This window comes from Corapipo altera, unplaced genomic scaffold (genome assembly GCF_003945725.1).
Source record: "Corapipo altera isolate COAL_440 unplaced genomic scaffold, ASM394572v1 45, whole genome shotgun sequence".
Classification (NCBI taxonomy): domain Eukaryota; kingdom Metazoa; phylum Chordata; class Aves; order Passeriformes; family Pipridae; genus Corapipo; species Corapipo altera.
The window spans coordinates 2,778,137-2,805,011 of NW_020884877.1; the positions used below are offsets into that span (position 1 = coordinate 2,778,137).

Consider the following 26,875-nt stretch of genomic DNA (forward strand, 5'->3'; position numbering starts at 1 on the left):
ACCTCTGTTCAGGTACACCTCAAGCAGAAGTGCACTGGAACATAGCACTCAAATGCACTTCTTAGAAGAGGCTCTGTTGACCTCAGCCGAGTCTTAGTCCCCAGGTCTGACGTGGGTGTTTACTGCAGGTTTATTTAGCCTGCCTCCCTTGCCAGCAGGCAGCCACCTGGGCAGAACCCAGGGTGTTCAGAGCTCAACTCCACAGCTGAGGTCTTAAATGGTTAAAATCCAAAGGTCTCTCAAGAAAAAGGTCTTTTTGTAAACCTAAGGAAAGCAAATTGACAAATTACAGGTAAGAGCCTGGTGGGTTTTTACCAGGTAAATTCTGTTGACAGTGTGACTTAAATGTTTTTGAAGAGCTTTAAAAATGCCAGTCCTCCTTTGTCCTTAAATCCTGAACGGGCCAAAGTCTTGTGGTTCTTGTGGTTCTCCCTTTTTTCTTGTTAGCACGCCCAGTTAAAGGGAATAAAGAGTCTGCATTTAATCAAATCATGGGGAAAACTGGTTTTCAAATGAAAGTCCCTCTGTGCAGCAGACATATACAGTCCATTAGCTAGCAATAATGTGGTATGTCATTCCCCTCCTGGCTATACAAATTCCCATACACCAGCAGTCATACCAGAGCATGGAATAAAACCTTTACCTTGGCTTCTGATGCAATACCCCAATACAGATCTTAATGTGACATCCCAGTGCAGTTACTCTATGCCATCATTTTAATCCTTCTCAAGTCCTATCTTTTTTTTTTTTACTCAACTGTTACACCTGAGCATTTCTATGGAAAAACAAAATAAACAAAACCAACAGAAAACTCACATTTTCATAAACTATCAAGAGTAACCACAATTTACAGGTATAAACCCTTTCAAAATAATACTTTCACAGATCTATATGGGAAGGAAAGGAAACTTACAGAAATTCTGTAAAAGATGAAAGATAAAGAAAAATAAAGGACAATGAAGAAAGCAAGGAGAGCAAACAGTAAAAGACAGGTTGAAGATACTAGGAGATAGTTTTGGGAGTCACAGGTCAGCAAAGACTGAGAAATGGAGTTCTAAGGACTGGAAGGAGAATGAGGACTGAGGCAGCAGGAAACCTCTGGGCCACTACAAAATTAGCCCAAACTTACTGACTCTAAAGGACCCAAATAATCCACCTTGATCCTGAAAATAATTTAGTTGTAACTTTAATTAACACAACCACTGCTGTGGGGTGAAACACACCTGCCTGAAGAAAGGACACCTCCTCCAGCTTCCAGGAAGGGAGCATATCAGCTTCCCCCAAGCCCTTTCCCTGCAAAGTGGATGTTAGCAGTTTGGGATGAACCTTCAAATCCCATCTCACCATCAGTCCTCTCTTCCCTCATTATGGACATCTGTGCACCCCTCTGGGACATGCTGGCAGCAGGATTTACAGGACCAGGAAGAAAACTAGTTTGGAAAATTGCTTTTTATGTAGGAAAGTTTTCTACCCATAGAAATGAAGGTCTTTGAGATTTCACTTATCTTTTAAACCCCCACACTAACACAGAAAACTTACTTTATCTTTCCTATCTCTGCAGTCACCTTAATTTTGCATTTAGGAGACATTTTTCCAACAAATTAAGGATCTGAGGACTTTGAGAGCAGGTGAACAGGAAAGAGCAATTTCCTGAATTAGGACACTGAAGCAGCTAATTTAAATTCTTATCTGTAACAGTCATTATCCTTATTTCACATACAAAGATACTACAGTGAATAATTAGAGTGTGACATTCACCTCACTTCACTTTGGAAAACATGAATCCCAGGATATTCACTGCACCAGTTCATGGCTTTCACACACACAGGAGTTTAACAGAGGACTGAAGGAGGAATGGGGCCTGTGAGGGAGCAGGACACAGGGGGGTGATGGTGATCAGTGTCTTATGGTTTGTGAATGAAATGACTGTTCTCATTGCCTTGGCACTGCAGGTGACTCGAGGCACTGCTAACTCGGGTGCTGCTTCAGTGGCACCATTGACCAAACATCCTCAAATCAGTCACAGATCCTCCATGGCTCTTCCCATTAGGAGGGATGGGATGGAGCTTCCCATGGGATGGGAAGGAGCTGTTTTTATCTGCATGACTCACATGATGTGTGGCCCGCAAAGTAATTAATCATTATGCAAATGAAAGGATAAATTCTACTTGGAGGATGGAAAGGCATTGCATGAAATCACAGCAGCAGCCCCAAGCAGCTGTTCAGAATAGCCTGCAGGAATACGACTCTGGGATCGTTAGCAGGTTAGACAATACTCCTTTCTCCAGATCTGTCCATTTATTTGGATCATGAGAAAACAACATAAAATATTGAGAAATGCCTTCCTGTCTTTCTCAGAAGAGGGATACTGCTGGGGACAGCACAGGATTTGGAAAACACCAGCTTGCAATACTGATTTTGAAGGGAACAGGAGGACTGTTCTTTTCTGTAGTAAAGGAAATATTGACAAAGATCTTTTCACTATTTTTGTTTCCTTTTTCATCAGGTACTTTTCTTCAGCTATTGCTTCTAAAAGCATTTCAGGCTAGCTCTGAATGTGCAGTTATGCACAAACCTGGGCTACAGGCTACATGTGGCACCAGGTGTTGAACAGAAAACCCAGCAAGCATTTGGGGCTATTCTAAAAGACAAAAGTCTCATCTTTGGGTCACATACTCATATTTGAAAGCCAAAACCACCAAAGAAAGTGACAAGCCAGGTGTTTTCTTCTATCTGTTACCTGTTGCAGGGGAAATGCCAAAAATGTTTTCAATTGCGTAACTTCACAAAAGATGCATTTTCTAGGTAATTCCTCCTGAGACACTATCTCCTCTCCCTCTCTAATGGCACACATTTCACTCAGTGCTGGCTGACATAAAATGCTGAAATTATTAAGTTTTGAATATAACATCTAGTAGTTCCCTTTACCATCAAGGTAATTTACCTGGGAGACCTCCTGCTCTCTCTCGATGTGCAAATACTCAAGCAAAACCAAAGAGGTAAAACAATACCGTGACCACCTCTTCCACGGTACTTGCCCAATTCCAGACGTCAGGGACCAGGTGCCAACAGAAGTAACAAGCAGCTAATGTTCCAGTATGGATTTCTGGCACATCAGCTACTCTGCACTGCCTGTCCATGTTCTTGCTCCTGCCCTATTTACACTGAGAGTGCGATAAAAGCTGGTATGTGGACAGGCAAGACTGGAGTTGTTTCTCCTTCTCTGACCTGGCTTTGTTTTATGAAGTTAAAAAACTCGTTAAAAATCAGCTCATCAGTGATTCCCTCAACCACCCAGATGCCTTTTGATTAGAAATCAACTTGGATAAAAAATCCAGGAAATTAGCATGTGGCTAATTTAACTCAGATAGATCCATCCACATGTACAGGTGAAGCCTGGGAAGCACATTTAATGATGTATTTAAATGTATTTAACATTTAAAAAGCACTTTCAACATTAAACCAGATATTACTGTTGAGAGTATAGCAGAGCCAAATCTTTAAATAAACACTGCTACATGTTAATAAGAAATGCTCTTAAGATCTATGACTTTTTGGATTAGCATTTAGTGTAAACCCTTTAAGAATAACTGCTGATACTTACAGAAACCATGGTGGATCTGCTGTAAGGTGGAGAGAAGCCATATGAAAGGAGTTACAGGGTTACAGACCTGTTAGAGGTTTACAGTTAAGGGTGCCATCATATATTCAAGGTCCTCAAACCCCGAGGCTGCCCCGTCCTAGGAAGATCGCTCTTCCAGCTACGCAGCACAACGCAATAAACTGAACAAAGCTGCAGAAAAATGCGTTTGAAATTATACAGATTTAAATAACTATTTATGCAGGTTTAGAAACAGTGCTCTGGACAGGGAATTTAAAGTATAAAATATGTTTATTTAAATTATATACAGCAGCACATTTTGATATACATTTTGAAATTTTGCATTCTGTCTGTACTCTATCAGCTTTGTAACATCAGTACAAACACAGCCTTCCATAGCCCCCACCCCCCCTCAATTTGCATTTTCTTGTGACGCTCATTGCCTAAAACAACTTTAAATGAATATTCATGTATGCAAAACATGCTCTTCCTCCCAAGCACTAGCAAAGATGCAAGAAAAAAATCCAGCAATGGAGTCCAAGTGTCTAATTTATGCCAGGAATTCAAAGCAATCCAGCTTTTCCAAAAAGCACGGGGGCTAGTACACAGAACAACAGTCATCTTTGGTCTGATACCCAAAAAGAGTTAAGACATGCAAACTTATCTTCTGTCCAGAATGGAGGAGGTAAGATTGTTTCAGAGATAAAAACATTCTTTCAGAATCATAGCAAGCAAAAAATATAATGCAGTAAGCAAATGCAATTTTGAACAAAAATCTTCTTGGAAAAATAGATATTTTATACATTCATATCTAGACAGTACTTAAGAGCAGACCTAAGCACACATTACAGTGTGTATTGACACTTTCTCTGGAAAAAATAAAAAACCCATGTGAGACATGGTGTGAAAGGCCTATTGTGGTGCAAAGTGCCTAGATGAAGTAAACATGTATATATTTTTTCCTTTCAGCAAACTAAGACCTGTATGTTGCACTTTCTTCAAACTGTATATTGGTCTTCCAAAGTGCTTGGACTAAGCAGATTCACAGTGATCCTACTATATTTTGGAATGTGACCATATTAGAAATACACGCAAAGTGGAATGAAAATATCTTTTCCATATTAAAAAAATAAGATTAGTTCATAGATTTTAATCATTCTGAAAGAAGTTTCAACATCAGTGTGGCTGATCTGATGAGTTCCTTCATGAAGTGTTAATGTACTTACTGCAGATCTAAGCAGAAGTAAGCATGTGCATAAGTTCATAAAGGTTCCATGCACATATGTACATTCAGGACATCTGTCATCTAGCCTAGAATAAAAAAATGCCTACAGAAAATCCTCAGTAGCAGTTATCCACACTAGAGGTATGATAGTCTGCATGGTCGATTTGTGAAGCTTTTAACCTGAGACACAGCAAAACAAAACCCACTCATGACTTCCTGTGGCCAGGTATGTCAGCGAATAACTTAATACTTGCATCACTACCACGTACATACATTGCATTATGATGAGTTACCTATAAAGAAAAAGCTGTAAGAGTATTCCTAGGGTCCGGTGTCTTGTGCAAAGTGCATGTTTCTGTCCTGGGACTGGTCACATGGCATGTAACTTGTGCAGGCTTGAGATCCTGAACTTAGGATATTGTACAGTCATCTCTGGATCTACCTCTACCTTTTCTACTACCCTGCAAATCCTCCTTGCTTTCAGCCCTGTTAATGACAGCACTTTCCAAATCCTGTTCCAAAACATTTTCATCCTGTATTTTTTCCACTGAGTTAGAATCTGATGCTTTGATTTCATGTTCCATCACATCAGCCTTCTCATCAGCATTCCACAATGCTTCCCCTTGCAAGCACCCTGTTTCTTCAGGTTCATCTTGTTTATGCTGCAAGCTGTCGTCTTTGGTCAAGGCATCTTTGGTTCCCATTTGGTCTGTTCCTTCTCCAGGTTTGTCTGTGTGGGCAGTTTTTCCAACAGCACCATTTGCTCCATCACCCTCTTCTTTCTGTGTTTGAGTTTTCTCTCCATCACATTTTTCATCAGATTCTAGTATTTGATTTGACTCTTCATCAAAATCAAATGCATCACCATCATCTTCCAGGCTTTCCTCTGCTTGATCCTCCAATTTAACTTGTTCACTAACTTCTTCATCCTGCTCAGCTTTCTGTGCCAGGGAATTATTTGCACGTTCCTCAGAAGCAAGTTCCCCACCATGGTGGTCTGTAAGCTCTAATTCTTGCTCATTTTCTTTCAGTGTTTCTTTATCAGCTTTGTTTTCAGTAGTTACACTAACACCTACACTTGACTCCTCTTTAGATTCATCTTTCTCTTGTATGACCACCTTCTGCACTTCACCTTCTAAAGGAATATTTTTCTCTGCTTCTGTACTACCTGCTGTTTCTTCACTACACTGAACTGTTTGAACTTCTACCTCTGGCTTTAAATCTTCTACCCATTCTGTACTACTTTCCTTTCCTTTCTCAGATTCATCCCCTGTTTCCAATTCTGACTCCTTAATTTTATCATCTGAAAGACTTGGGTCTAAACTGGTTTCCTGAGCCGTCACCTCTTTCACAACATTGGTGCCTGGCTGTGCCTGCTGCAGCACACTCCCTTCTACCTCAGGAATACAGCCCTCTGCCTCCACAGATGGCATATCTTGCTCCCCTGTGTCTGCAGAACCTGAACACTTCTTCAGCTCTTCCATAGATTCTTCCTCCTGTCTGTCCTTCTCAGCTGCAGCATTTTCAGGTTCAGTTTTATCTTGTGTACTTTGTTCCTCTGATGATGCTGAAGGACTGTCCCCTGATGAAACTGGCTGGGTGAATGCCTGATGTCCTCCACATTCCTTTTCAAGTGACTCTTCTGGGACACCTCTTTCACAGGACTCCATCCCCTCCACACCCACAGACTCAGTTTCCCTTGGCTGACCCTCAACTGCGTTCCCAACCTCATTTTCTTCTTCAGCTTCATCCCCTCCTGTTTCATCAGTTCTTCCATCGGTGCAGTCTTTGCTTTCAACAAGCTTTCCCTCCAAGACATCTGTAACCTTGTTTTCAGCACTTTCTTCTGAGTGCTGGAGTTCCTCTGGAGTGGAACTCTCTACATTTCCCTCTTCCCTAAGCAAGCCTCCCACTGCACCCTCTAGTAGCCCTGCCTGGTTAAAAACCAGCTCACTGCTCTCACTTGTACTGTTGGCTTCTTGACCCATTTCATTATCACTTAGGTCATGGCTAGTTTTAAGATCCTCTTGTTCTTCTTGCTTGGGTGCAGCTTCTCCCAGTTCCTGCTCTGTACCTATGTCACAAAGCATTTCCTGAGAAGTCTCAGAAATCTGATGGCCTTGCAGAGAGCCCACCTCCGAGTTCTCGTCTGTCCCTGCACTCGAGTCACGGTGTTCAGCCTCTGTACTATCAGGCTGCTGGGCCAATGTGCCTGTGGACTCTGTCACCTTTGTCAGATCATCTGTGTCACTACCATTGTTGGAAGAAGTGCTCCCTGACAAAGGTTCTGTAAGGCTTTGAGCTTGCTCTGCAAACCTACTATCTGGGAGCATCACTGTTGACAGGGCGTCACGTTCTTCAACCATTTTTTCTGCCTTTGCATTTTCAGCAGCATGCAATGTCTGTACTTCCTGCTCCTCAGACTCCTCTTTGTGTTCCTCATGCTCAGTATTCTGCATGATTTCTCTTTTCCCCACATCCTCCAAAATCTCATTTTTCATCTCCACTTCATTGGCTTTGCCTAAAAGACCATTGAGAAAGTTGAAGGGACCACACCACAGCACTTACCTCCCCATTTAAAACCCGAAAGAGAGAATGAATCAAAGAACAGGTTAATAAGAGATCAGCTTTTGCCAATTATGTGAGGCAAAGCAGCAATTGAATTAGTAAGGGTCTGGAGGTTTTGATCAGTGAAACTCACCACCGCCCTCTCAAAGCAAGAAGTCTCTGGTGCTGGCTTGTGTTTTTGGAAAGGAGATTTATGCTCTTGCCTGTGTGAATTACAGCTTCCGCTGAGGAGAACGACTGTTTGAAGCAGTGCAATTTAACAGCAATACTTGCAGATGTACCTTTAAAGGTTGTATTTCCTCAGCAATATTCTCTACAACTTCAGTCCTGACACCCCTCTATGCATGCAGGGGTCTGATGCCATTACAATGAAGTCACGAAGGATTATTCAGTAATATTTTACTTTTAATACCACAAACAGGCATCATCATCAGTGTGCATGACAGACACTGAATGTAAAATCTGATTGGCAAGCAAATGGTTTGGCTGTTCAGCACTCCCAACACAGAGCAGAGCTCAGGTACTCTGTGCCCCTTACAGCCACCCAAAGGGATGAGGACTTCTGTGGTTTTTGGAAAAGTGTGGGGTTTTTTTTTTTTTTTGTTGTAACAATTTTTCTTCCTACTTATATTTAGAAGCAACAGGTATTAAAACAATAGTGTTTGTGGTTAGTTAGCTTTTGGATCTATGTTGTACCTATTTCTCAAAAAAAAAAACAAACCCAGAATTAGGAAATACAGAAAACATACTGCATTTAAAAATACACCCTTACCTCAGTTTTTGGTGTTCCATATTGTTTCCATACAGAAACTGAGTGAGGAAAAAGCAGCCAAAAGCTCAAAGCAAGAAAACTTGCACTTGGAACAGTTGGCTGCCTGATGCTATTTATGCATGTTCATTTAGAACACAAAAACCCAACAAACCAAAAATATTACTTCCTTTTCTTACACTAGTACAATAGTTCTCTGAGTGGCCATTCATCACAACTGTGTAAGAAGATTTTTGCCAACCAGATTTCTCCTTCCTAATGCTATCCATGTCAATTATATTCTTTCAATTAAATGTTAATGTAAGAACCTAAAATGTTGAAGTATTAAATTAACTGCTCAATAGTACAGGATTACCAGGGACAAAGAATTCATCCTTTAGTATGGTGCAATAGTGCCCAGCACTGTTGTTCAAGCAGACACTTCCAGTTCACAGGGATATAAATGAACCAACATACAAGTTCTTTATAGAAAACTAAAATGCTTTTTGTTTCCTTATCAGAATTATCCTGGGACAACTTTCAAATTCAGGGTTTAAATAGTAATGTGAATGGCTGCTACTTATCTGTAATGTACTGTTTGTACTCTCATCCTTTGCCGCCTTGGAAGGGAAATGAAGTTTGCCCTTGCTGGAAACTGCACAACAAACTGGGAGTGATAATCAATATTAAGCAGAAAAATGCATAGGAAGTGATTTGACAAGTAGCATGCTGCGTGATGTGTTAATTGTCCCACTAACAAATGCCCAAATTCAAGCAAAGATGGATGAATGAATGACAGACAGGCAGGAAGATCTGAAAGGACATACAGCACTTACCTAGCATCCCCTCCCCTCCTGTCTTTAATGCCTGAGTTGTGCCTGGAACAGTTCTGGAAGAATCCAAGTGTCCTTCGTTATCAAGAATGTCTGATGTCTCCCCATTGGTGGCTACATCAGAGTCAGGGATTATTCCATGTTTCTGTAGAGAAGGGAAAGCAATGCTTTAGAGTCTGCTGCTCAGAAAGAGAGGGATTGTTAAGTATTCTTGTCCGTGATACTCTGAATAAACAATTGCTTCAATCATTCCATTAAACATGGCTGGAAGTCAGGAAAGAGAACAGATACTGCAGTTCTCAGTTTAGCCATTCTGACAGGAAGCATGTCATCCCAGCTCTTTTTTTTTTTTTTAAACAAAAATCTGCAGCATAAAATGTTCCTCAGATCAGCATCTCCTACAAAAGCAAGTCCTTATTACTCTCGTCTACACTAAGAAGTCACAATCAATAGTAGGGGGAAGGACTTAATGTAGAAAATTCCTGAAATGGCAACTTACAGGCAACATGAAAATCAAGTTATTACTATTGAGGTAGATTTAAATTTTCTGCCAGAATGTACAGGAGAAAAAGGTCAGCAGTTGATTGCAAATTTCTTTTATTCCTCTTGCATACCTTCAGTTGCTCCTTCAGCACAAGCACTTCATCTCTAAGGTCATCCCGCTCACTCCTTATGGAATCAAAGAAATCTTTCTGCCTCTCTAGTGCCTGAGTTCCCGACAGAGACAGAGGGCGAGGAGGTGTGAAGAAAGGAAGGTAGACAAGTAAAGGCCATGAAAAGCAAGTGCAAACAAGAATGAGTAGATTTAAGATATTCAGAGACTGATGGAAGGGGCACGGATGAAAAAAGGTCAAGTTTACAGATTACAGGACCGAGTTTACATACAGAGAGATAAACTTCAAATCCAAGAAATGCACAGCTTATTCAATAACCAGACATTCAGAGCCCAATCCTTCATTAGAGATCCTTCAAATGAGGATCCAAGTGTTATTCTTATCTGCTAGACAGGTTAATCCATATCCATATTACTTCAACATGCACACTGAACGTATGTTAACAGAAGGGCATGGAAGCAGGCCCCCTGGATTTCAGGACTCTTTTTATTCCATGGGTTACCATCATGGGTGCAGTACATTTCAATTAATTTGAAAGCTGCCACTATGTCATCCTTAGTCTGGGATGCACCATGTGCAAATGCATATTTTGCCACTGACCCCCCCCCAATATTTCTATGTAAGTACAAATAGAACCATAAAAAAATGGGACCATTTTCAGTTTCAAGCTGATACGAATTATTGGACATCACAAGCACGGGCAAGCTGCCAGATTTCCTCCTCCTATATTCAGAAAGTCTTTCACAGTGCTCAGTTGGAAAAGAAAGCCAGGCTGTTCTTTAAGAGTGGGTTTCCATGTGGCTTTGACAAGGGGTGGTGGGAAGGGATAAGAAGCATGGGAGACTTTCATCCCAATAGCCTATAAATAGCTCTATTACCTCTTTATCCCACTCCAGTTTCTGCTCAGTCCACAGATTAAATCTGAATAAGCGAAAATTCAGTGCTGATGGAATTGCATTATAAATAGCACTTCCTTTCTCGATATGGCAAATGCAAATGGTGCAGCACAGCAAATAAACTACCCTTGGTCTGCAATCAGACCAGCTGCTAGATTTTTCTTGGATTTGTGACACTGGCCAAAGACAAAACTTGCTATTTGCTAGTCACACCAAGCAAAGGCACTAAGGAGGGTTTTATTCATGGGGTTTTACAGAAGCAGAATCAGGTGGAGAATGACACTCTGAAGACATTTCAGGAGTTGACAAGTCCTACCCCTATTTTTTTGTCTTTCCACTCTATTGTCTCCTGAAGGTCGGAAATTTCCCTGACATAGCTCTGCTGTTTCTGTTGCAGCTGTTGGATTTCCTGAGGGACAGGAGCAAAGCAAGAAGACAGAAAGCAGGTAACAGGTTAACAAAGAAGGTCAAGATTGCAGTGATGCCAAAGAAAGAAAAAAGTCAGGTGCTAAAGTAAAAAGAGTATCTACATGCACAGCTTCTGACATCTCAGCTGAACCTGTGCTCCTGAAGAAAATCTTATTATCCACGAGATGACTTAATACAAGTTATACAGTTATTTTCCTCTGCATCTCCACAAACAGCTGTCCAAAATATAAATACTTGGGAAGAATGAGATAATGTTTAGGAAAGTACTATTTCCATTAGTCAGCTCCGAACCTGTTTGGCCTGAAACACTAATATTTCTTCAGGTGAGAAACTTGAGTAGGCAATAAAATTCTCCTTGCCTCACCTTCTCTACTCCTAGTGCTTACTGGGAATGTACCAAACAAAGAAGCCATTAAAAAAAAAAAGTTACTTACTGCAAGCATTTCTTCTCTTTGCTTCAAAGCCTCTTTGATTTCCATGAACTGAAACTGCAATATGCTATGAGCATGCTTCTCCCTCTCAAATTCCTACAAATAATGAAATATGCATGAAATTATTATTAATCAAAAATAGTTTCCCATAAAAAAGGGGGAAACAAGCCCAAACACAAAGGAAATGCTTACTGAAATGTAATTTTTGAATATCCCTCTAATCACAATCCCACAAGAGTACAATTTTTATCTCATTTGTCCTTTTTCCAAGATCAAATATAGAAGTGACAATCATCATTTAGCCCATTTCATAAGTTGAGCAGCAGGCTGGCAGTGAAGACCTTTTACACTCCAGCCCTACAGAATGAAAGGATGGGAATTTAACCCATTCTTTCCACATGGTCACATACTAAAAGTTAACTGGACTTATTAAAATAAAAAGAAAAAAACACACTGTATCTTCCAGGAACCATGTTTTGAGGTGCACTGTAGTCAAATGCCATAAGCTAAAAACAGACAGTTCTGAAAAACTAACCCAAGCCTCGGTTTTATCATTTAACACCAAATCACTAGCTGTCAGATGCTGAATTCATGTAAAACTTAATTCAACACTTAACCATGGAGCTGCCTATTTGAACTGCACAACTCTCCCATGGCCTGTCTGGAGACACCTTTGTGTGTAACAATGCTCCAGACATCCCTACAGACAAACCCCCTGAACTTAAAGATGAAATATAAACTAGAGATGTGATAATACCAATATGGCCTTTTACCATCTAAAACATTTCTTCCCTTTTTCAGAAATTGCTTTGTAAGACAAACTTAGGGAAAATGCCCATTTGTAGGAGACAAGTACATAATATGCTGCTATTCCACTTGCCTTAATATTAATTAAACCAGTAACTTATTCAAAAATTTGAATAGTAATTTGGTTGCCTCCTCACAAAGGTCTCTGCCCACCTCCAAATCTTCCCCTGTTATTTACCATGCCATACATATACATACTTTACTTTTTTCTTCATATTGCCTCCTGGATTCTGCCAGCTGTTCTTCTAACTCTAGGAGTGCATCCTTCAGGGTGTCTACTTGGTACATAAAATTGGTTTTTTCATTGTCTAGTTGAGCATTTGACACCATAGCCTTTTTGTATTTCTCTTCAACTTCAGCTAGAGAGTCCTGAAAGGAATAACCAACCCCAGTCAGAGCCAGAAATAAAGGACACTTCACCAAGCAAGACCTCCAGTGAGAAAAATAAAGTACCAAAACACAAGCACACCAAGTCTGCCTATGGAAACCAGCACTATTCATGTACTGGAGGCTTCCCAGCTGCCCCAAGGTGAGGATAACCTCCTGTGTTCCCACCACACTGGTGACTACAAGCAAGGAGCCTTACCTCAGGACAGATAAAATCCTTCCTGTTCTGTGCTGCATCAGCTTCTGCCTTCCCAGTTTTCTTCCTTCTCCCTCCTCCCCCTGCCCCTGCACATTGGCAGCTCAAAGCAGCTGCTGAAGATGACAAACTGGGATTTTTTTTTTTTTTAAAGGTAAACTGGCCTTGATTTAAGATCATTTCAGGAGATCTGAGGCCTTAAATTAAGGTAGCTTAACAGCCACTTCACACTAATTTAAAGGATCCTTGCAGTGTGGGAACCCCTAAATATACCGAGTCAGGCATTAGAATTAACTGTGAAAGAGAAAACTGCAGCTTTTGTGACCTGATGTATCATTTTCCATTAGGTTTCCCATATCACATCCCTTCTTTACAAATTTACTCTGTAAGATATAGTTCTCAGTATTTTGAAAACCCCTCCTTAACAGCCTGACCTAAATATAAGATACTGAGATATTTATAACAACAAATGACAGCAAAATAAAGATTAGCATAATTTTCCATGTTGTGCAGACAAACTTTGCACTATTTGATTTTAATACTGAAATAAAAGAGTTACATAAACAAAACAGAGTAAATGTGAAAACAAGGAGGACACACATGTCAACATTTTAGTTTACAGATCAAACAATTTCTCTTGGAACTTGTGTAATACTAATAATTTCAACTGAAGTAGGGTGAGTTTCATATACTTCCTTTTTCAGCCAGTAAGTGGAACTGAGGATGATAGTGGCAAAATCTGAATCATTTTAGTTTACATTTCTGTTGACAAATGAGATGATTTGTCTCTCAGGACATGAATTTGTACAGTTCCAAACACTTAACTATGTTTAGGTGCACTTTCCACCCTGAGATGAGAAATACCAGGCACAGGAAAGCCACTAGGATTTGAAAACTGTGGTAGGACCAAACCACATAAATGAGCTGGAAAGGAAGTATATGCAAGGAAGAAGTTAAGGAAGTTGCTGTTCCACATCTTTGGCATGCTACATTTTGGTTTCTTAGCATCAAGCAGTGCAGTTTAGGTGCAAATCACCCCAAAAGACAGTCTAAGGGACAGGAATTGAAAAATTACCTACATTTTTTACACCATGTGATTGTTTTGCTTACGCCAGCTACTCAGTGATCAGGGAAAAAAAGATTTTACAAAAAAAGGGCCAAAACCACTCCTCTTTCATTGTCAGCTCACTTAAGATGGCAGCATCTTCACCTGTCACAGCACTGAGCCAATGATGCAATCAGCAATTAATGCCGATAAATGTTGCATTAGATATCTATCTGCAAGACTGCCTTTTCCAAAAAACCCCACACCTCACACTGCTGCTCATTTATGAGGTGGGTTATACACAGACATAAAAGTTAGTTGTTGCACCAAAATCTGTTTATGGCTTCGTGGAAGTGGCAAGAGCTTCAGCATTCATTCTTCATGTAACAAGCTCTGTTACATAGAGTTTTGTTAGAAGGATTATTTAAGGGTGTCTTCTAAACCAAAATGACAGAAAAGAAACCAAAAAACAAACCAAAGAAAAGAAACCAAAATGACAGTCACCACCTCACATGACCTTAAAAAAATAAAAACATACAAACTTTTAAACTCTTGTTTTTAATAGTACTGTAGGACATGAGTTCTAGTTCATCTTCCAATATTGGAAGGTTTCTTGGATTAGGAGACTGTTAAAAAAACCAACCCTAATAATTTTAATTTGGTAGTAAAATGATTACCTCCTCAAACCAGCAAAGACAACATGCAATGGCAATCAGCAGACTTTTCAGTTAATATTTGGAAGCATTTCTCACCACAGTCAATCCAGGTCAGAACAGATACTTTTCCAGTTAATTAAACACTTTCCACACAGTTTCCAACCTCTCCAGAAGAACAGCATGCAAGGTCAGCTCTAGGGCTCACACTGGGGCTCTGAATGCTTAGCCAGGGTTAATGATCACACTCTCGGTCTGCAGCAAACCAGTACCTTCAATTCTTTCAGTCCCTGCATGTATTTGCCTTCTACATCCTGAATCTGGTCCTTTAACTCATAGATATCCTGAGGGAAATGGTGAGAAAGGTGAATGACGCCACGGAAACTAACAGGTAGAAGCACAGCTGGTTGGGACAAGCAAGTATTCAAAGTTCTTCTTTATATATCTCTACCACACAGGTTAAGGGGGCTGATCCTAAGCTGAAGTCTTGCCAAACAACCAGATTTATGGGTTAGAAGTTTATGATAATTATGCTTTTCTTGACTGAAAAAAATGAAATCTTCAGCGTTATGGACAAGACACAGACACAGGTTCAAAGGCTCCAACCCCAGCCCACAGCCCTTCTCTGCACCTTTCACTGATGACCACCCTCTGCCATAGCCTCCCTCCTCTTCTCTCCAGTAAGTCCACTGCTTCTTGCAGTATTTCCACCCTCCTATCAGTGGGTTTTATTGAGCCCATTCCCTATTTCAGGATCACGACCGGTTTCCTGCAACACACACCAGCTCCCCGCAGCACCTCTGACAAAGCTGATCGCTTCTCATTCACTGCACCCAATTCACTGCCAGAACTGCCAGGAGGGGCAGACAAGCCAGTTTCTTCTTGGGAAGGGAGTCTGAAGGATATTTAATCCTTTATGATGGTTTGAAGTATTTCTCACCTTGATTTCTCTAATAGATGCCTCTGTATCAGCTGAGATGGATGTGTCCCCACTGCCTCTCCGTGAAGAAGTCCCGCCCAGAGAAGCCAAGGTAGCTGCTGATAAACTTGAGACAGTACGTGCTCCCTACAATCACACCCAGGTAAACATGGTTAGAATGTTTTTTGTCCCAGATATATTGTGAGTTTGTAGGTTTTTCCCCTTTTTTTTTTTTACACATATTACACCAACCCTTGCACTTTTAAATTATGCAGATTTAATTCAAATGTAACTTTCTAAGGAAGAAAAAATCAAACTCAAGATTTAACAAGGGACACTAATGAGAAAAGGCAGATCAGATGTATTTAAATACTACTGCAATAGGAGTTTGCATGATTTAGCTTCTAACAAATAATTCTTAATTAGACAAACTCTCTAGGAGCTAATATCAACTTGCCAGACATTTTTCAAAACTTGTAATAATACATTTTTAGGATGGTTTTGACAACTTCTCAAACTCCTTTCCTTTCATGGGTATTTATCTACTCTACAGCAGTAGCCACATGAACTGTTCTCCTGTATTGAGGGTTCTGCATTAAGCTGATTGCTCACTACTGCAGTAGCCTCCTCTTTTATTACTATGATTTATTTATTTTTACATAATACCATAATTAAGATCTAATAAATAAATATTCATGTGGCTTAGCCTAAAGCAGTTTCAGCCAACTGCTGTGCTACTTCACATCTGAGTGAGCAGAGGCTGAAAAGTTCAGCTTCAAAAATGTAGTAGTAGAAGGCTCCAGCAATTAAAATTTTTGCCCCATAATGGATTTTATAGATTTTTGTGCTCATGACAAGTTCTACCTACCAAAAAGAATGAAAAAAGCACTATTGTCAGAATAATTCATCAGATCCTTCTTACCTTCTCAAAGTCTTTTTCTGGCCTTTCTTCAATCTGTAAAGAAACAAAGATTGAGAAGGATTCATTAATATAATAAATAAAGGATAAGAGAAGGTAGTAATATACCAGAAAGAGAATTCTTAAAGCTGTGAAAGACTTCTCATTAGCAATTTCTACCCACTCAAAAGGCAGCCAGCTCGTTCAGAACAGCAGTGTCCTGGCTGGTACCTCAGGGCACAAGGCTGGACAATCCACCTCCAATTTCTAGGCAGCATGTAATTAAGTGAAATATGCTTATTGATAAAAAACTACTTGGTCTATTAAATAAGGCAGAGGAATACGTTTTTCTATACATCACAATGTTTCAAACACGAAGATGACACACGATCTATGAGTTGGCAATGCAGGAGTACAAAGGTCTAGTTGGGAATGAACTCAAAGTTCCAGATGTCTTTCCCTGGACATAAACAGCTGTATGCAACTGCTGGCCTGACAAATGCAGCTGCTCCTATTTACTTTACAACAATTTAAAAATATGCCTGAAATGAACCCCAAATAGTAATTCACTTAAAGAGAGAAGGGAAGTTTGGTTTTTTTAATTGGAAGATCAACAGATTTCCAGACCAAGGTAGCTTCTTGAAAGTTGCATTTTTTATGGACGTTAACTAAAAAAAGGCACCTCTGAAGCCTGACACTTAATCCTCCCTGGTCCCAAAAAACAAGGTATCAAGTTAAGACTTGAAATCTACACCTTAAAAACCTCTGGTAAATATTCCCCACTCAAGAAAAACAGCAACTGCAACTTCAAGCAGAGATCCAAGACTACAAAACTGATCCTCAAGTCAAATATCATGAGATCAGCTCAAAGTCTAACTAAACAGCTCTTTTAGGGTTTCAGTACTGCACTGCAATTTACTAATTCAGAGGAGATCCTGCACTAAAACTAGTCTAGAAGAAACAAAGCAAAATAGTATTTAGGAGTACAGAAAATTACCATGGATACAAACAGCTTAAACGTTTAAAAGAAAGTTAAAGAACAAGACCCACGTACAACACCAGTGGGAATTTCTTCCTTGATGGGAACCATCTTATCAACTTTTTCCTGCTCTGAACTGAAATGAAATATACACTTTGCCAAGAACTAATTATAAAAAGGACTGAATGAAATGAAAAACTTAGCAGAACTCAAGAACTCCTGAACTAGTCAAATTCTTCTGGGAACATTTCAGCATCAGAGTCAAGATGGTTTCCCAAAGGAATCCTAGAAACTAAGGGCTTCCCCAGAACAAGAGACTAAGAGCCAAAGACAATAGTGTTTTTTGAAATTAAAGGAAAAATAATCAGGATAGACCCTATTCAGGGGAAGGCTGGGGACAGTTGTGGTTTAACCAGTAATTTCCATTGACAACACACTCAAAAACTACCTCTCCTTCCAATCAGTTCAGGGGGTGGGGTTATCTGAATTATGCAGAATAATATGGGGATGATCCAGCTCATTATTTTTTTATATTATCCATGGTACCCTATTAAAAAAAAAATCTGAGAACTGAGAGGTACCTATTACAAATCAGCTTCTTACACTGACAACACATCTCGTAGCATAAATGCCCTATGAATTAGCATTAAAAAGTTTAAGTCTGAGGCTTGGAAGTAAAATAAGCCAGACTTAAAGCTCTAGGTCTAACTTCACAAAGACACTGAATACACAAAATACTTAGGAAAAAACCCTCAAATCTCTGAATTTGGATGCAGTAAGAGAAGGTAACTAATGAAGGCAGATACTTCAGTTCAGACCCCATAAACAAGATGGACTGAATTGTGCAAAGAGCCTTTTATTTTCATGACAGACAGCTCCAAGTGCTGGATTTGGCAGCCTTTTAGCCTGGCCAAGCACTATGTGGTTGTTTATCAAGAGAGTTGTGGCAGTGTCAATACTGGCATGTGACAAAAGATTAGTGCACACACACACACAAATCTACCTCCAGGAGTTTTTGTACAGCCTTTGCAAAATCTGCCTTTACAGGTTCAGGGCACAACTCAAAACATTTATTTTCCTTAAGCCATTTGCAGAATGGTCTCTATTTTCTGAAATGATGTGCAATCTCAGTTTTTAGTAAAATAAAGAAGGGAGCAAATATTGATATTGTTTTAATGGTGCACCACGAGTCAAATAAAAGCTTCCATTTACAAAGGGGAAAATGTTGAAGACAACGTGGTGAGAGAAGTGACTACAGTGAATATTTGTACTCAGAGCACTCATAACCACACCTGTGAAGCCTGCTACACCTTTATTGCAAAACAATCTTAAATAATAACTCTAATGGGGCATAATCTGTTATAATTAAAGCTATTAAGTAATATCTAAAATCGAGGTAGTTTCAAAAAACAAACCAGGAGATTTCATTTTCCCTATTGATGCTCCTGCACACATCCATTTGGTGCCATGAATGGCATACTCAGAGCATTTTCCCCTCAGAGCCAGTAATTACTACTACTAACTTATTTAAATATTAACACTTAAAAAATGTAAAATGTCTTGAGAAATGCCAGTTCCTCATTCCAAAACAATATCCTTACATTAGAAAGATGCCTCCTGCTACACAGCAGTTCTCTAAGCAAAAGGTTAGTCTGAAACAAGCAGCATTTAATTTTATGGTTACATGGCAGTGATACACCAAAACCCATCTTCTAGAAAGACAGTAGATTAATATTTTATACAGCTTTCATTCTGCTCATGTTTAGATTAATGTATTCACAGTATCACTTCTTTAAAGAGAAAATTTTGCTTTTCAACAGCAGTCAGCCACCAGAGGGAACTCCAGATTTCCAGCCTTCATCCAGTCCCCCACAAGCCCTTTGGCAGTTGATTCAGCAAGAAATCAGAGAAAGGTCAGGGAATAAATGTTTGGTTTTATTTGAAGTTGTTCAGAATTCTTGCCTAAAATACTTACCTTCTATTTTAGCATTCAATCAAGAACACTGCAATTATTAAACAGTTTGAAAATAACTTCTTCACCTTGAAAGCACAGCCATTCAAAAAAAAACATTCTGGCGTTGGGACTTTTCCCACACATAAAGGACTGAGAGAATACTTGCTAAAAAGGAGATTTAGAGAGGGATTCACCTAATGATACTTTAAAGAACACTGTACCATTTTTCATTTGCACAAGAGTAGGGGTCTGTCTCTGATCACAGATTATCTTCCTCTTCACCAACAACTTGGGCAATTTGTTCCTTATTGCGTAAAAAAGCAGGAAAAGGAAGTAATTTTCTGAGGAACTCCAGCACGCATATCTTTGTTTTGGCAAAGGGAATAGGTTGCTGTCTGCAAAATAAGTGCAGTGGGATCAGAGTTCAGCCTCTTCTGACAGGGGTTTCAGAATAAATCCAGAGCCACGTTACAAAAATGTCAGCAGTATCAGAGGCTTACTGCAGCTGGAAGGGTAACAGGAGCAAAATCATCCCACGAGCCTATATATGGATATAGTGCCTATTTTTCATAGATAATAAATACATTTTAGTACAATGTTTGAGAAAGTATTTCTCTGTACTCTGCAGTCAGTTAGTGGGTTAACTCTTGAAGCTCTTTGCCACCAGTGAGTGTCCAGGCCAAAATTAGAGTCCCTGCAGCACTATCAGAGAGCATACAACAAAACAACTCTTAAATAAAGAGCTGTTAAAATCAACGAAAGGACCAGGATTAAGGCACAATTTCCAGCTTCCAGGCTCTTGAACAAGGCTAGAGAAGAAGGGAAATCTGGAACGCTTGCTGACTGGTTGTGCTACATACCACGCTTGGGTATCAGAACAACTTCAGTGTGTTCAGTGTATGGCTGTCACTGCTCAGCCCCATCTAAGATCCTGCACTTAGATCAACTTTCTCAGGAAAGCAAGGGAGTTTTTATGGTGACAAATCAAATTAAGTCATTTCCTGCTCTCTTAAAGTAGTACAGCGCAGTTTGAAATGGAAACATGGTCAACAATGAAGAAAAATTTTTACAATAGGTAGTGCTGAACACAGGGATGGTACCTACAAAACCTGGAATTAAAAAAGACAAAAGAGGTACTGCAGGCAGTATAACCCCTCCTAAGATCCCCGTCTTACCAGTCTGATCGGCTGAGTCCCTGCGTGTTTTTCCAAGGAGAGCCACCTTAACACTAGCAATTAGCAACAAGCCTTTCAAAGTCAGCAGGGGAAATCCACTGCTGAAATTTTTCAGGTCTGAAGCTGGTTTGTGAGAAGAATCCTCGCTCAGGAATGAGTGCTATGCCAAACGTCATTTGCTTAAACAAACTTATCAGCCTCTGAAATGCAAGTCAGCACTGCAGCAAATCCTCACTCTGGAGGGGCCCAAAGCACATCCAGACTGTCAGAGGCCAGGCTTGGATAAACCTTCAGGTGTAGAGGAGGGAAGGCAAAACCTGATAAGTGCCTACGTCAAAATAAAGTCTGTCACTGTCTTCATTTTATTTCTGGTGAGAACATGAACTTCTTCCAGTGAACAAAGCTGTTCCCAACAACGCACAATCAATGTGACCTGAGCACTGGGTGTATGACCTGGACGTATGGACAGACCGGGGAACAAGATGCTGGAAAGCAGTGCCACAGGAAGGGATCTGGGGTCCTCACTGATGTCGAGCTGAATATGAGTCAGCAGTGCCCTGGCAGCCAGGAGGGACATCAGTGTCCTGAGGGGCATCAGGCAAAGAAAGCACTGCCAGCCGGCTGAGGGAGGGGATTGTCTTACTCTGCTCTGGGGTGGCCTCCCCTGGAATACTGTGTGCAGTTCTGGGCACTGCAATATAACAAACATCTAAAGCTGTTAGAGAGCATTCAAAGGAGGGACATGAAGATGATGAAGGGTCTGGAGGAGCAGCTGAGGGCACTTGGCTTGTTCAGCCTGGAGAAGATGAGACTGAGGTCAGACCTCACCATGGTCTGCAGCTCCCTCACAAGGAGCAGCTCCAATCTCTGTTCTCTGTGACAGGACTGGAGGAAACGGCTGGAGCTGAGTCAGGGGAGGTTTAGGCTGGATATCAGGAAGAGGTTCTTCCCCCAGAGGGTGGCTGGGCATTGGAACAGGCTCCACAGGGCAGTGGTCACTACCCCAGGGCTGCCAGAGCTCAAGAAGCATTTGGACAATGCTTTCAGGGACATGTTGGGACTGTTGGGGTGTCCTGTGCAGGGCCAGGAGTTGGACTCAATAATCCTTGTGAGTCCCTGCCAACTCAGGATATTCCATGATTCTACACATGCTCACACTGCTGTTGGTACCAGCCCATCTGACGCCAACTGCTCGTGCCCACTGCCTGAGCCTCCACAGGAAGGGAGAGAGCCAGGATAAACCATCATCCTCTCAGGGCAGCAAAATGTGCCCTCTCCTATTATTTTGCCTGCCTTTGCTCAGAAAGCTGTCAGATAAATACTCCTGCATTCTGAGTCTATTCAGCTTTTTAATTTTAAAAACCCCAAACTTCTACAATTCATACTAAAAGCCCATCTCAGTCAAAACATGCCAATAGCTCAGGCAGAAGATTTACCCCCATCTGTACAAAAGGACCTGCTGTTTGCTCTTGGTAGTCTTGGGATCTGTATTTTTTATAAGGATAATTCTTTAGTATTAAACAGCACATTTGCATAGCTGCAGTGACTGCAAGGACAGCAGATGATTACTCGTGGGGTAACAGGAAAAATGTTAAAGAAAAATAAACACACAGCGAACTTCATGCAGATATAGTGAATTTGTAAAAATAACTACAAAGACAAATATTCACATGTTATGTTTAAGCACCTTCCTGCTTTTTCCTGTATTACCAACATGGTAACACAGAGAACACAAGCTGGCGAAGCTCTGCACAGCAGGAAAACTACTGTTTTGCTGAAATCTTAGTGAACAGTGATAGGAGGTAACAAAACTCTGAGAAAAAAATTTAAGAGCTGCAGTGACTAGCTGTTGTATGCTTTAATTTAGAAAGGTCAATGGAATCATTCTCCATTCCCCATGTATAATTTCTCATGGTAGTTGGGAGGCTTGGGAACAGCTTAGTTTTGGTTTTCTGCCTAATAATGTCTATAATGATAAGAAAATCATGTGTTAAGCACGCATGATCAGAGTACATGGATTTTGTAAACTGTCCCACTCTCAAGTGACACAAGCATGCTGGAAACAGCTTTTCAGCCCAACAGATATTCCCCTTTTCTTTCTCTTCCACCAGCCATTAAAAAAGTAAACTTGGAATCGAATCTTTATATGTGTAAATCCCAGAAAATGTATAAAGCAAAATCAAGAAACCATATGATTAAGGCAAGAAACAACTCAGTGTTGTGGTTTAGTGATGTTGAAACAAAAAGTTCTAATGTTGATTAATGTTATAAACAAAACCAGCCCTTTTTTTCCTCTCAGGTTATCACTGTCATCCAAGGAGATTTTTATTCTTCCTTCAGGAATTCCCAGCAGATGACATTTCAGGAGTGGAAGCCATGCACTGCTGAGCCTGCTGAGAAGACAGGGCTCTGTCTCAGCATCTTTACTGCCAAGATCAAGTATACAACTGAAAACATCATTGAAATGCTTTGAAACCTCTGTTAGTAAAAGGTAAGTGATTCCTCACTGTGAGTTCAGGTAAAGCAATGTCTGTTTAACACAGGGGGAAAAAAATTATTATCACAAGATGCTGCTGTATTGTAGTAATAAAGACTTTGAGGATCAACTAGACTCACTATGGCATTAACTCTCAGCTCTTCTTCAAGGCCACGGAGATAAGGGAAGCTCTTCACACCCTGCAGTAAACCACTAATTAAAAAAAAAAAAAAGTAGTTTAAGAAGTACCTATTGTCTCTCTGTAGAGCAGATTCAGCTTGGCACCTTGGTGCTGACACAGCAAACCATCCCCAGCCACTTGCATACCAACAGGCCAAAGTGTATGTAGAGAATTAAAATTTTAAAATAGAAAACCTCTTGTGCAGCTCCCAGGAGGGGCAAACTGCATCCTGTGATTCCCATAAGCAACTTGCATGGACTACTTGGTTTGCATACAAAAAACACCTAATGGAAACCAACAGCAGCATATGGGTACCCAGCTCCTTACCCTTAAAGAATTTTAATGGAATCTCTGTTTATTCTGATTAACTTTTGCTTTGGGGATAATTGAAATTCAGTTTGCAAAGCCATTTAAGAAGTATTACTAATATAAGTTATATACTGCAAGAACTCATAGCTCAGGGACTCAGGTTCAGGGACTAATTGAAATACTGATTTATTTATAGCTCACCGGCTGCCATACATTATCTGGTGAAAATAATTTTCTTTTTTAATTAATTTTTACTCTCGTCTTTAAGAAACACCAATACTTCAGAGCACATAGCTTTTTTCTATCAGTATTCAAACTGTAGACTACATTTGAAGGGGGAACCAGCACAGAATCACAGACTGGTTTGGGTTGGAAGGGACTTTAAAGCTCAGCTCATTCCGGCCCCCTGCCATGGGCAGGGACACCTTCCACTAGCCCACGTTGCTCCAAGCCCCATCCTACCTGGCCTGGGACACTTCCAGGGGTGGGGCAGCCACAGCTTCTCTGGGCAACCTGTGCCAGGGCCTCACCACCCTCACAGGGAGGAATTTCTTTCTAACATCCCATCTAACCCTGCCCTCTGTCAGTGAGAAGCCAATCCCCCTTCTCCTGTCAGGACCTGCCCTTGTCCAAAGTCCCTCTCCAGCTCTGCTGCAGGTTCCCACGATGGGGACATGGAACACAAAGCAATTCCTTATTGCAGCCTACATGTGTTTCCCAAAGAGGAACACTTTAAGTGTCCGTGCTACAGCTCATGCTGTTGCTGTGGCAGCTTTCTTGCAGATCCAGATACTCCTTTTTAATTGGTCCTTAAGGCAACATTTACAGCATTAGAGTTCCAGCTCCTCAGCAAAGGCAGCGGGATGTTATGACTAGAGCAGCATGTTGTGTGTGTTAATTTACACCCTCCTCACCCCTTTTTCTTGGGGATGTGGCAGGTAACACATGACAGGTCCCAGGAGAAAGAGCACAGTAAAACTTCCCTAGAAGGAAGGTTTCCGTGAAGCAAAGCCAGTTTATTGAAACTCAGTGCAATGCTTCAGAACCCACTCTCTATGGAAAATTAATGTTGTTATAGACCGTAAGCTGCACATTTCCTCTAAGAGACATCCTGCTGCACTCTGCTACTGTCACCACACTATCCAGCCCGTGCTCAGGAATTAATCAGGGAAGATACTCAGAGTTGTAAACAGCAAAATGGAAACAACTGCAAAGAGAAAGCACAGCATGCCACTAAAAAAAATCAGAAGACAGTTACTTCATATCTATGAACAGCAGATGCTGGACAAGCCTTTAGTATTTGAGCCCTGCTCAGCCACAATTTAGGAAGTCATGTTGGGTACATGTTATCCTTCTAGCACTTCACCATGCTCAAGGGTCTTCAGTGCCTGGTACTCCACAGACCCATAAACGTGTCCAAATTCAACCTCTGGAGCACCCTGCAGCTTTGCAGCAACACAACACCAAAATAACTTCTCAATGTAGAGAAACTAAACTGCATAAATGCTGCAGTAAGATTTAGAGTTTCCTGATTTTAATCCCCAAAAGAGATGCAGTACTAGCACCAGTCTTTCTCGTAATACCCTTGCCAGTGTGCTTCATGCCTAACTTAAAATAAACTTAGTGCTGTCACACGAGTCCAAACAGTACTTTCTGTTGTAAAAACATGTGCATCTGCACCAAAATTACTTTGGTTCTGTAAAATCTCATCTGGTTCACCCCTTCTTTGTCTTAAGCGTTGCCCAGAAGGTCCAATTAATACCATAAGAAACTGTCTCATGAGGGTGTGACAGTGACCCCTTAGTACAAAAGAAGAACAGAGGAATGAAACAGTTCAAGAACAAAGATAAAGAGAGGAGCTCACCACTGGACTGGCCCGAGCAGAGCTGGCTCTTGAGGATGCCCGAGATCCCGAACCAAGGTAGCAGCTGTACTCGGAAGGCTGCCGCAGGTAAACCAGGAACAGCAAGCAGAGAAAAGAGAAAGGCATTAGAACTGGGAAGAGAAGCAAGAGAGGATGTAGAGCATTATATCTGAAGTTAGTTACGAAAATGGTTTCATGCAGCTGGACAAAGGAATAGCAGTGAAAGAGAGCAGACACCTCAAGTGTTAATTTAAAATTTAAGGCAAGTAGTAAGTCCATTGATGGATCAGGTAGAGTTTTGATTAAATTATTTGAATGACAGAATACTAATGATTTATTTATATCTCTTAAGGTATTAGTCACAAGTAAACAACCCTCAGTTTCTACACAAAAGGCTTCATCCTACTTTCCAAGACCTCTGAGGTTCTCTGGTGAATTTTTTTCCCATGTTTCCAACATTGTGCACGTACAAAATGAATTCATGCTCCACAGGCCAAAGCAAGAAACATCCATCCATCCATCCGGGATTAAAGCAAAAACTGAGACCATCTCAGAGACTGAGTATCTCTCCTGCTTTTCCAGCATCTGAAGTCTTCATCTCCTGCCAAAGAAAGTCTTAGCCCTTCTTAAAAGCAAACATCTAAGCAGTGATGCAGAACACACAGGGCTGGCTTGTTGCTCACAAGCACAAAGAATGTGTCTGTACTGTTTTATTTCCAGAGGTTATAATGCAGTGGAAGCAGAGAAGGGAAATTAAAGTGCCAGAGAAATAAAACTAAAACTTATTCTGGAAATAATGAGTTTATTTTATAGGTGATTAAGACTTTTCCTCAGATACAAAAATGGAGAAATCTAAGGAATTATAATACTTTTAAGATGCATATACTCTGTCTTTTCTTAAGGTGTCTTTTATTACGTTACCTGACCACTACAGGAATCTCTGGATTTCTCAGCTGCAGAGACAACCAGGCCTTCACCAAGCTACTGGAGGGCTGTTTCAGCACCATTAGTCACACTAACAAAGCAGCACAGCACTGACTGGAAATTAAACTTACAGTACTAATAAGAGGTAAGAGAGTAGGCTGGAAATAACCCCAGCTAGAATACAACCACAAGCTTAGCTACTAACCACAAAGCACTACGTGCAAGGTATACAGCCCTTAGCAACCCCTCAGGCAGGGCAGAACATGGCCAAGCCATGTCCTCGGATACACTCAGAGGGAGGCCCTGGCACAGGTTGCACAGAGAAGCTGTGGCTGCCCCATCCCTGGAAGTGTTCAAGGCCAGGCTGGACGGGGCTTGGAGCAACCTGGTCTTGTAGAAGGTGTCCCTGGCCATGGCAGGGGGTGGAATGAGATGATCTTTAAGGTCCCTTCCAACCCAAACTATTCTGGGATTTTATGTCTCACATGACGTGACATTGGCTTCATACACCTGAGCTTCATTTCAGAGGTGAGAATATGCATAACATAGAACTCTGTTGCACACTGTTTACAATTACTGTCAGTCACACTAATTCCTAAATTAAAGACATAAAGTACTGAAGTAAAAATTTATATTCCCTTTTCTTATTAAGCAGTTTGAGCACAGAAGCCTTGGCCATCACCGGTGGTTTATGTTTAACCTAAGAAGGGTTTAGAATAAATTTGAAACATGTGACAGGGAAAAAGTATTAATTACTGATGAG

At 40.7% G+C, this 26,875-nt stretch overlaps 1 protein-coding gene across 10 annotated transcripts in view; it reads right to left on the reverse strand.

Moving 5' to 3' along the window:
* LRRFIP1 (LRR binding FLII interacting protein 1) overlaps window positions 1-26,875 on the reverse strand; it is a 112,099-nt gene that overhangs the window by 8,803 nt on the left and 76,421 nt on the right. For 4 of the 10 annotated variants that reach the window (XM_027637400.1, XM_027637398.1, XM_027637397.1 and 1 more), the window contains 10 exons: window positions 25,189-25,266; window positions 16,275-16,307; window positions 15,374-15,499; window positions 14,706-14,777; window positions 12,351-12,521; window positions 11,349-11,441; window positions 10,802-10,894; window positions 9,590-9,682; window positions 8,979-9,120; window positions 4,714-7,347 (listed from right to left, as the gene is read on the reverse strand). In XM_027637400.1, coding sequence (XP_027493201.1) covers window positions 5,237-7,347; window positions 8,979-9,120; window positions 9,590-9,682; window positions 10,802-10,894; window positions 11,349-11,441; window positions 12,351-12,521; window positions 14,706-14,777; window positions 15,374-15,499; window positions 16,275-16,307; window positions 25,189-25,266 — 3,012 coding nt within the window. In that variant the 3' untranslated portion in view covers window positions 4,714-5,236. Of the gene's footprint in view, window positions 1-4,713; window positions 7,348-8,978; window positions 9,121-9,589; window positions 9,683-10,801; window positions 10,895-11,348; window positions 11,442-12,350; window positions 12,522-14,705; window positions 14,778-15,373; window positions 15,500-16,274; window positions 16,308-25,188; window positions 25,267-26,875 lie in introns of those variants that run through there. The other 6 variants (XM_027637404.1, XM_027637403.1, XM_027637401.1 and 3 more) reach the window with 4 other exon arrangements.